Here is a 12,046-nt window from a genome sequence, read left to right on the forward strand (position 1 = left end):
AGCAAAAAGAAAAACAGGAGAATAGAAAAACTGACAAAGGATATGAACAAGAATCACCAAAAAGAAAAGGAAAAAAAATAAAGGAAAACTCTGAACAAAGCCATTTATTGGCAGAGATGTGGATATGGGAACATTCATATATCAATCTTCTCCTGAGCAAAGCTTAATTAAATTAAGCAAATGTGGCTTATGATGCACAAGTTCCACTCTTGTCCACACACCCATCTCAGATAAGTCCCCACACAGGTTCTTTAGGAAACATGTTTAAGGATGTTTGTCACAGCACTTCTTTGGTTAGTGGGGCACTGGAAGCTATCTGAATATACATCCCCGGAGGGATGGGAAAATCAAAACATGACATGTTCACCAGGGAAGGTTGTGCAGTAGTTCAAAGCAAGCAATTAAACATAGATGTAGGAACATGGATGGTTCTTAGAAACATACTGCCGAATGAAATAGCAAGATAAGAATGAGATTCTTATCACAATGCCAAAAACATGAAAAATACATGCCTACTCTGTGCATAAAGACTTCCTTCCAAAGAGTACAAATAGAAAGGCAGGAAAAATACATTTACAGTGGAGAAACCTGACAAATACTGCCTAGAGCTAGGAGATGAAGATCAACATCAAGAGTGAGAAGTCATATCAGTAATAGTACCCTTGATATGATATGAGGAGAATGGCACTTTACCTCTGTGATGCACTAAGAACACATAACCCCAGTCTGATCATAAGAAAACCATCAAACAAATCTCCATTGGGGGTCATTCTACTAAATACCTGACCAGTAATCCTCAAAATTATCAAGGTCATCAAAAACAAGAAAAAGCTGAGAAACTGTCACAACCTAGAGGAGCCTAAGGAGACCTGATGGCTAGATATAATGTGGAATCCTGGACAGGATCCCAGAACAGAAAAAGAACATTAGGTAAAAAGTAAGGAAATCTGAATAAAGAACAGACTTCACACTTTATAATGAATGTTATGTAATAATAATGTATCGATATTGGTTCATTAGCTGTGACAAACATACCATAGTAATGCAAGATGTTAACAGCAGGGGAAACTGGGTCAGGGTATTTAGAAACACTGTACTATGTTTGCAACTTTTCTGTAAATCGAAAGCTATACTAGAATAAAAATTATTTTATAATACGTGGGTCCGCAAAGCAACACACATTTTAAAGAACTACGTACAAATAAAAAACATTTCAACCCTAATAAATGGTTACTCGTTGGGGGATACAGGGAGGATAGATATGAGGGGTGAGGATAAAAAGAAGGAAGACCCCAGCTTCTCATGTTACAAAAGAAAGAACTAAAATCTGGAAGGTTTAAGTGACGTAGCTAAGATTGTACTAACACCACACGCCTTCTGACCTTGAGTACACCAAAAGCTCTTTTCATAACTCAGGGCTGTTCTGCCTGCTCTGGGGATAAACTGAGAGTGAATTCACTTCACGGAAAGGAAACTGGGGAATTTAGCAGGTGAGCCAAGAGAAAGCAGGAACTATTCCATGAAGTGGAAAAAGATGTTGCTTAGAGGCTTTAAAGCAAGTGACAGCACCCTGTAGGGCTCCCCAAGTTAAACCTGGGAGTTAGCATTAAGACCATAGAAAACTGGGGAGAAAAAATAAAGGACATTACTAAGAGCCAAACCTGGAGAAGCTCAGTTTCCAAAAGACACATTTACTAACAGTAAGTCAATAGCTACTGAAGAAACTAATGAAAACAGAAATGGGTGGGATTCATTTCTTGGACCAGAAGGCAGGGACACTTCCCTAATTAGGGGCAGTTTGTGACTACAAGGCAAGAACAAGAAGAATATTTGTGGCAGTGATAGAAAAGAAATTTGTTCTATTTTTCGTATTTTCTTAGTAAAATCAAAAACTTCCAAACTGTCTCTAGGCTTTTCAAGGTAAAGAAAGGAGGTCCTTTCTTCAGTTGAATCAGTAGAGAGTGGACATAAGAGCCTTTCCAGCAGCTGGCAGAGTGGTGCCAAAGACTGTCCCAGAGCCAAAGAGAGCTGAAGGGTTGGGCAAGGAGTAAGGAGCAGTAGGCACAGGAGAGGTAATAGGAAGGTGGCACAGGCACTTCCTGACATTTCTGTCTTTATGTGATCCATGGGGAATTCAAAGTTACAAAAATACTATTCAAAATTACATCATCTCAGTAAATGCCTAAAGAAACTAATTACATTCTCAAATCACAGAGAAGGAGGAGAGCATGCTGGCCTCAACATCTTCTCTAGGCATCAGAAGAAATGTAGGCAAAGACACATGGGTTAGATTAACACTCAAGTCCACTACTTAGGTCATTAGGCTTTAAGAATCCCTTAAATATCTTTTTAAAAAATCAACAAGCCCAGATGGCTCAGTGACTGCAAGGCCAGAAATGCATATGTTTTCAAGTGAATGCTGGGAATGGAAAGCTGAAAGAAAAAAATGTCACTGTCAATAACCAATCAGCACAGGCTGGGATCTGAAAAGCAACTGATACGTGCTTCACCACAGACGTGTTCACAGGGAGAAAGTCTTTTCTACCAGAGTTTATCAAGGAGTTATGAGTCAATTCAACAAATATTTCTTTATAAATTATGATACATTCATATAATGAGAATCTATGCCACAATTAGATTTTAAAAATGGAGAGCATAGCATGTTGTCATTTGCGAAAAATATATTAAGAGAAAAATTAAGTTGCATCTATACACATAGAATATTTCAAAGAAAATTGGTCACACGAGTTTCATCTGAGAAGAAATGAGTAGCTGAGAAATAGGAATAGGTGGGAGACTTTTCACATTATACACTGTTTTATACTTTTTGAATTTTGAATCATGTAAATTTACTGCCTCTTCAAAAAAATGTTAAAATAAAAAGATTAAATATTTATACATGTATACCCCGCTATTTTCTTCAAAAACTTTAAGAAGACATATCAAAACATATCTACGGCTAATGCAAAAGGATAAAATAAATAATTGAGAGATAACAGATTTAAAATAAAAGCAGTGGGGCGGGGGGGAGGAATAATAATATCCAGAGGTAAAATGAGCACAATAAATGTGTACAAAGACTGCCGTCTAGTAGCTAGACATCTCCATGAATTTGGCAGCTAAAGCAAAGCAGCATATCCGATCAGAGAGCCAAGTGCCTACAATGAGCTGGCCTCTCAGGAGACGATCTTTTTCTGGTAAGGGAGAGCGAAGAGAAATTTCTCTTATATATCCATCTTTAGAAGACACTGAGATACCAGAGACATGTCCTAACCACAGCTCACAGTTGGGGAGCCCCTCCAGAGACTGCCCTGGGACCACCTGGGTGAGGAGTGGGCAGGCCATTCACCATCCAAGGGCCTCAGAGCTCAGGGCCTGCAAGGTGAGGAGGCTGGGCCCAAAAAGACAGCACAGAGAGGAACCCTACAAGTCGGACACGCCACTCAGTACACAGGTTCCAAATTACAACTGGAAGATCTTTGTGCTTCACAAGTTAAATCTGGGAAAAAGAGAGAAAATCCTAACTTGACAGCATATTATCCCTCTGTCTTTTAGACAAACAACACATGGTCACTTCGGTTTCCTCCACGGCACTGTGAGGAAACAGACATCAACTTCACAGCAGCCTGACACCTGAATTCCAGAGTTGCGTTATTTGTTTGTTTACCAAGACCACTTTCTTTGGGAATTACAGCCTTTCCTCTCTTTCTCTTTCTTCTCCACCCCTGCTCCCCATCCCCAACATCCCTAAAGCAGGTCCTAATCACCATGTCCCCTCTACTGTCACACTCAAGGCAATGTCAAGAGCAAAGATGGTAAAGCCTCTGTCAGCTTGAGTTTTAAAGAATTACGTGGCACAAAACCCTCTCTGCTAACCTATAATGGGCCGTAAGTGCGAGCAAAAAATAAAATTTTATCTCTTTGATTTTTACTTCTAAAATGTTGAGATTGTAATCAGTTAGCCTACTTTGTCTAATATACAACTTGGAGTTCTCCTGTAACAACAACAACAAAAAAAGACTAAATATCTAACACTGACTTAGCAAATGGATAGTAAGTAGAAAAAGTACAGATATAGCAGATCCAGGTTATACAGTGGCAAATTTGGCAAAATTATTGTGTACAATACCATGGAAGTCAGACCACCTGCATAGTGAGCTTATTTTCCTAGGAGAAGTTGATGGTTCTGTGCAAAGTGATGGTTATAGTTCTAAAAGAACTAGAACAGGATGGAAAAACAGAACACACATATGTATATATTTCATTACTAACTGTTATTGATGTTTGGTGCGTTTTTTTTTTTAATGAAAGAATCAAAGAACTATAAGAACCATAATGTGTAACTGGCACATTAGCAGAGAGAAATAAAACAAAATTGAGTTATGTCATTTAGGACTTAAAAAGAGTTGGAAAAGTCATTTGCCAGTTGCTCCCTCTCACCAAAAAGTAAGAGATGTCATTTTAAAAGACATTGTGTGTTGAAGGCTTCGCAGTTACACACATAGTGGCTCAGGACTTTGGCAAAAATCAGATTAAAAATATGTTCCTTCCATCTACTTTCAGATAAACTCGAGGTGGCCAACATTAAACTGAAAAGTAGAATGAGGTACAGAGGTGAGCAAGCAATAAAATAAACAGCCCTGAAATTATGTCTAGGAAAGAACTGTATGATATGAGAAACAGAGCTTTCTGAAAAAAAAAAATAAATCGGAAGCTTTCTATAATATTGAGATCCTAATACTAAAGGAATTATGATCTTGAATTAGAAAAGCTTTGAATATGCATTAAGCCTTAAATCAGTCTCAAGCAGGAAGTGGGCTGTAACTGCTGGCAGTCCCCAAGGAAGGTCTAGGACCCGAGATCTACTTCAGGGGTCACTGAGAAAAATGAACAAGAAAGTCCCTCCTAGAGAGGAAGATGAGAATCTATGTGGGGAACTTCCCTACTTCCTGGAAAGAGAATCTTCAAAATGTCTGCCCTGCAGGATGCCAACTTTGGTATGGACCAGTGACTACTCTTTGTCTTCTTTTCTTCCTTCTTTTGAATGGAAAATGTTACCACTACTATAAAGTATAAGAGGAGGAAAGGTACCATTTCTCTTTTGTTCATAGGTTACTGAACCAAAAGGAATCATATCCATATCAATGACTGAGTAGAATTTGAAGTTGTCTCTTACAGAGGGGATGTGTGTGCTCTATGTGCTAAAGGAAGAATGAAGTGAATATTTGATGACTAGACTGTGTGGCAGAGATGATCCCATGTGTTTGCTGAACCCATTTCATTTACCCACACACGTAAACTGCATTTTCCAGCTTCCCCTGCAGTTAGGTGGGACCATGTGATTAAATTCTAGCCAATGGAAGAATGTAGCCTGGCTCCTAACATCCACTGAATGATATCATATGCTCTCAGGAAACAAGAACTCATGCTGCAGGGCATATTCTGCCTACTCTTAACCAATGAGTATTGAGCACACACACCATCTGACAACTGTTATTACCCATTGTGTGTATTGTCTGAAGTTGAATGTGTTCTTCACACTGAATTCTCTCTATGAACAATTTATTTTGTGTTCCAATTAACTATTTCGAGTAATAATAATTAATAAAAGGTAAGATGACTAGACTTGCTAAGATAAAAAATATATATAAAATAGTGACAAATTTTATAGATGCTCAAGAGTCTTTAATGAAATGGTCAAGAAACAGAGGTCTAAGACTATCAGGCAATCAAAAATAGGATGAAGTCCTCTAACATTATGGAGGGTAACAAGAATTGCTTTAGCCTGGGAAAATGCACCAATAATTATATTAACAGCATCTGGGAGAAATTAAGCATGTCATGACTGCAAGAGATTCAAAGAGACTGAAACAGTAATTCTTAATGTACAGTGCAAAGAAGGCATTTTCACAGAAATTCTTCTCTAAAGATCTTTTATTATCCTCACTCAATATTTGCATTTTTAGAAGTGCATTGCCCACAATACCCAGGATGGGTGTGAACCCAGTGAGCCCTGACAGTATGCAAGTCCAGTTAGTGTAATCCCTGGCAGGGCTGATGGCAGCAGAAGTACAACATGCTATTAACTCACAGCTCTGAGACATGGGGAAGAAATTGTCCAGCCTGCATGCTTACTCAGGCAGTTAGAAAAAAAGAAAAAGAAAAGTTGACAAGGTGTGAGAGAGAGACTAAGGAAAAGAAGGCATTAAAGTACCAGAAAGTCATGAGACTTTAATCAGCATATATTAAGGACCTGAATTTTCACCTTGTCTCTACCCATAAAGTACTTATACTCCATCTACTATTAAACTTAAAGAGACCAGAAGAGTGCCCTTTAGCTATTCCCCTGGATTAAAAAGAAAGCTAGGGTAGGCCAAAGTTCTTTTGGAATGTAATCAAAACTAGTAAAAGAAGAAAAATCTATTTCAGCATGCCTCTGTGGGCCCAATGTGGCTGGTGCCACACTGATCAGAGAGCAATACTGGATTCCCTGGTGGGCTGATGAAGTTCATTTACCAGGATTGACATTACTTCAAGATTCAGAGATGTTTGAAAGATTTTTCATCTGTTTAGAGAATTTTCTTTCCTATAACTATAAAATCATCACTTATACCTTGAAGGCCAGTTCCCAGGCATAGATTGACTCCCAATGTATACCAGTGCCTCTTCTGGTGTACCCGTTGGTGCTTCCATTAAGCCTGAACCACTGCTTTCCTCCTCTAGTCCCCATCCTCAGCCTCTTCATCAGCCTCTAAGTGCCAATGAGCAACAATCATGGGCAAAGCTCTATGGTGAGTGCTGTAGAAATAAATTTAAAAACTCAGTGGATGACACCTGCCTGCCCTCAGGAAGCTTACAATCTTGTTTGAAGGTGCCAGGACACCTAAGCCACTAATTTCACAAGGAATATTTAATTACACAAATGCACAGCAGCACAAGGGATATTAGGGTTCATAAGAAAGGGCAAGCAGTAGGGGTTGGCACATTCATGGCTGGGTTCATTGGGCCTGCCTAACAAGAGTTCTCTCTCTTTCCTTCTAGGTCTGCTCATTCACCTTCTTCCTTTAGCTTCACTCAAAAATAATAATAATCTCTCTATCCTTTCAGTTTCATTTTTCATGGTCTTCTCTGTATAAATCTTATTCTCCATACATGCCAAAAAAAAAAAAAAATCACTCCTTCACTCATGCAAGCAACTCTTTCTCTCTGCAGAAAATTAGTCTTTAGCCACTACAGCAAACTACTCAAGTGATATTCAGTCACTCTCATTTGAAAGCTTGCTCTTCCCTTCCGTGTCTGTGTCTACGTGTTCTATTAATTCAGACCATTTATCCAGTGAGCAGAGAAAATATCTAATTATAGTTTCCACCAAAATATTAACATGTTATTAATGCTTAGCAAGTAAGGAAAATAATAATGCCCTTATGTTTCCCTTTTTTTTCATCTCAGGACTCCAAATGCAAAAAGAGATTTTAAAAGTATAACGTGAAAGAGTCTGGTCCATTAGACATATATTAGGTTTTTCTGTCCTGCTATATAAAGGTCCAGCCTTCTAAATGGGGCATGCAACTATTAAGCATTAAACTATCTGCTGTTTTTCTCTCCTGCTTCAGAGATCTGGCATATTAGTCTCATGATACAAGTCGCATCAAAAGCTGTTCTTGTCCCAGCGATGCACTTTGACTGCCACCAGTAAATTGTCATTCAGAAATGCTCAATTATACTGTTATGCTCCCAAATGCTTAAGAAACTCACAAGAATCCAAACTCTCCTTTTCTTTATGCCCTGACCCCACCTTACCTATATGTGTTCCTGCTCACCTTCCTTCCTTACACAAATCTTCCAGTCCAGCCAGCCAAGCCTCCTCAATGATCCTTGGAGATATCAAGACTTCTCATTCCAGCAACTCCTAAATTTAGCCCATCCACTGAAGCCTAGATAATTTATACAGTCCCTACAGATCTTTCTTGACCATAATAACTCTTGGTGATGACTCACTCTTTTGAATTTGGATTATGCAAATATCTAAAAAGTTAACAGCACAATGTAGCATATATCAGAATGTCAAATGGGCAGAAGAACTAACACTCTGTTTATATCAAAATAGATCAGCAGAGCAAGCAGCAGAATTCTACAGATTATGTTCTCAATATCACACACATATTTATACCACACTGAACTATCTGTGGCTTTTCCTTTCAACAAAGTTTATAAGCTTGAGGAAAGAGACTATTTCTCATGCAGCTTCAGATTTCCCTGCAATAATTATCACTAATAGTGCTGGACACACAGAAAGTACACAGTGGATTGTCACTGATTTGCTCTATAAGGAAGCTGGGAATATTATCTGGTTGAACCGAAGAGTAAAATTATACTAAAGCAATAAATCAGTGATAGAGCTTTGAGAATAAGTGTGACAACATTTTCAATGAATTGAGTGGTATTTTGAACTCATAGAGACCCACTCTACATGCAATTGCAGCAGAAAAGGTGCAGGTGGAGGAAGGCAGGGAGAGTAATAGAATCAGAGTATCAGTTCTCAAATGGCCTTCAAGATTGTCTGATGGAAGCCAGCCTCTTAGACATGAAGAATTTCCGGGGGAAGTCTCCTAACTGAAGCTGGAAGACAGAGATTGCGTAAGGTAGCCTCAGTCCTGACTGTGCCCTTTGCACACACATGGCAGCTTTGCAGCAAGAACACATGCTGTTTCTCACTGAAGGAAGTGCCCCACCTCTGCCTGGAGGCAGGGAGTGAAACATCATTCAGAGTTCCCATCCATGCTTAATGGGAATGCATTTAATGCTGTTTTAATGATGTGTAACACTGTTAATTGCAGATCTATTGTAATTGCTTTCTTTTCTCTATCTCATCTATGCTACATGCAACAAATACTAACACATCCTCTAAACAATTAAATTGTACCACAGCAAGAGTACAGTATGGTGACCAAAAAAAAAAAAAAAAGAAAAGAGAAAAGAAAGAAAATCTTGAGTTCAAATAACTAAACCTTTCATTGAGCAGCTAAAATTTTTTTCCTTGAAAAAACATTTTTGTTGTTTTCAATTTTCTGACATTACTTTTCTAGCTCAGGTAAGAACAAAGCAGTGATGGACATTGTCACTTGGACATTATTTTTGAAAACAAACACAAACTGAGTATCTATGATGTGCAGACACTGTTCCAGGAATTATAAAAGATCAAATAATTAAAACTGTGTTTCCGCCCTTAAGAATCTAGTGCAATGATTAAAAACGAACACAAACAGTCTAGTAAAGGGAGAACATGAAGGACTAACAGGAAGCTATAGAATTTCAAAGCAAGGACAAATTCTCTGATTTTCTTTAACTGGGGAAATTGAATGAATAAAACCATATGTGTTTATAAAGCAATATCCATGGAAATCAGAAAGTTCTTAATTTCAAAAGATGGATATCTTTCATTTTAGATCATTCTTTTGAGTTCCCATTTACTTCTAACATTCAACTGCCTCTTGACAAACGAATATGCTAACTTTTTGCACAGATTCTGATTTTTAAGTTTTCTCTGAAGAGCAAGTTTTATTTGCCTTCAATAAAATATTGCTACTACAGCATTAATAATGAAAAACAACATTATTTTGCATGTGTGGCAACTTCACAGTTCTAAAGTATTTTTACAAATGCTATTTCAATAGGTCTCATTTGGTTACCACAAAATCCTGAGGAGTATGCAGGGTCTGTTTATTGTGACTTGGGGTGTGTACATGTGCATGTTATTATTATTTTCATGTGCACAGAGGAATCTGAGTCTCAGAGGAGTTTGGTGAGTGACAGTGACAACTGTCATTTGTCCAACTCGTCAGACAAAAAGAAAATTGCTGGCTAAGCTCTCCAATCTAAAATTACTTACAAGTTATTACACTTGAAAACTCATGTTTCCGCTGGTACATGTTCTCTTGAAAAGCAAACATGCCCTGGACAGCCCTCAGCATCTGGAGCCCCTTTCCTTCACGCACGGCACCTCGTTCCCTCCTCAGACACTAGCCAACCTCTCTTCTCTCACCCTTTCTTCCTGATAGAGGATCAAAAAGCAGCCATTTGTTCTTCCATCCTAAAGACCCAAAGCCACTGAATTATGTCCTTTTAGAGCATTTGGGCTTTAAAACTTTGTTATAACTCTGCAGGGGAAGTCTTTAAGCCCTACACATTTAGGGCAGCGGCTACCAGGTGGAAGGAATTTGGTACTGAATCACCGATGCTGCCATGTTTCCCTACAGTGAGGAACAAAGAACCTCTGAGTTTAGTTTCAGGGTCACAGAAGAAAAGAGAAGTTGGCATTAATGCATCCTGCCCTGTGTCCCTGAAAGGAACTTCAGGGATGAGCAGTGAAAGATTTAACAAGCAGAGAAAGCACACTGAGTCTCAAGGAGCCGAGGTACAAAGAAAAACGAGAATCTGGGAAGCAGCCAGGGCCTGGGAACGAAGTCCCCAGCCCTCACTCCCTACCCGACTCAGACACATTTCTCCCAGCCTGAGCTCAGACTATAAGGGTTCAAGCCCTGTGCTTCCTAAAACCTGCCCCAAGTCCAGAAGTGGGTACTCTCAAGTCCTACAACCATGACCCATGGTACTCCTTCTTCCATTTGAAACCACTGAGCGAGGAAAGCTGTCCTTACCTCGTAATGGGCCACGCGCTGGGATTCGGATATCAGTTGTGCACTGCACACTTTGCAGTAACTGTCTGTAAATAAATCCTGATCGATATCGGAGGACTTCATCAGGCTAAAGGAGAATCAACAGAAAAGAAAAATGAGGCCACTGCTTTGATGTTTATGCAAGTCATTAACTGTGTAAAAAAGCCAAGAGCACAGTAACAGATCCAGCGAAGGGAGCAGTGGGGGAGCTCTCCCTAAACCGTCAGTGTTACTATACCATTAACCGTAGTAGGTATAGAGTTTATAATTTTCTTACGAATGCCCAATAGAGTTGCTGGTACTGTAAAATAGAAACTCAGCTTTAGTTTTCTCTTTTTGACAAATTAGACATATCTAATGCATTATAAAGGATTTATGGAAGAAGACATTTTCACATATGATTTTATATTAACAAAATATTGTAAGCATTCAATATATCCAAAATAGGAAATAGGTTAAATTAATTTCGATACATCCAGTCACTAGAATACAATGTGACGCTTAAATCTAAATTTAAATCAAATCCTTCTTTAAAAGAATATTTAGCGAAATAAGAAAAAGTTTACCATTATCAACAAAAGATTATAAATCGACACATGCGGTATTATGCTAATTTATTTTAAAATATGTACAGGTACATAGAAAACATTCCAGAAAGTTTTAACAACATTTTAATAGCAGTTATCTTTGGGACATCAATGGTAATTGCCTATGTAAAACCTATTCAACAGCTATACTTAGAAAATTAAAAAATAAAATCAGACTAAACTATAAATTTCCTTGCTTGCTTATACCTTGTAAATTATTCCTGCTGACTCTTCTACATTTAGGGTTGTTGAAATTCATAAAGGCCACCTCCACCACTCTACACCACAATCGAATCCACAAAAGTAAATAAATATATTCTCAAATTCCAAACCCCAAATCAAAAAGCGGCCAAGGGTCTCAAGCTTGTGAAAGTGATCTGTCACAAAGGTGTTTTATAGCAGCTGAAGTGTAATGTTACCACCCTGGAAACACACACCAGCGCATCAGAACGTTTTCCTCCAACCCACAAGCTCTGCTTCATTTTACCTCCTGCCTGCCAGGCAAAAAGTAAGAACTGTGACAGACAACATGTGTAACGGAGAGGTGAAAAAAGTTTCAGACAATAGGGGTGTGGTAGGCACCTCAGAGTTCCTCTTACTCCAATGCCCTCATTTTACATGTGAGACTCTCCAAAGCCACATTATTGATGATAGACCTGGCCGTAAATACTGCCTAGCTTTCATGATTCCGAGTTTCACACTCCAGACTCATCCCAGGTCCAGTGCTATCTGTCATGTTGGTGTTGGGTAAGTCACTAAGCCCTGTAGGTCTCAGTTTCCAACCTA

The 12,046-nt window shown here is 38.7% G+C and overlaps 1 protein-coding gene across 1 annotated transcript in view; it reads right to left on the reverse strand.

The window, feature by feature from the left end:
- ZMAT4 (zinc finger matrin-type 4) overlaps positions 1–10,757 on the reverse strand; it is a 245,963-nt gene extending 235,206 nt beyond the window's left edge. Inside the window, exon 1 of the mRNA XM_011372649.2 lies at positions 10,656–10,757. Within this exon, the coding sequence (XP_011370951.1) occupies positions 10,656–10,757 (102 nt within the window). The remainder of the gene's footprint in view (positions 1–10,655) is intronic.
- Positions 10,758–12,046: the final 1,289 nt, after the last annotated feature.

This window comes from Pteropus vampyrus, unplaced genomic scaffold, assembly GCF_000151845.1.
Source record: "Pteropus vampyrus isolate Shadow unplaced genomic scaffold, Pvam_2.0 Scaffold8, whole genome shotgun sequence".
NCBI lineage: Eukaryota > Metazoa > Chordata > Mammalia > Chiroptera > Pteropodidae > Pteropus > Pteropus vampyrus.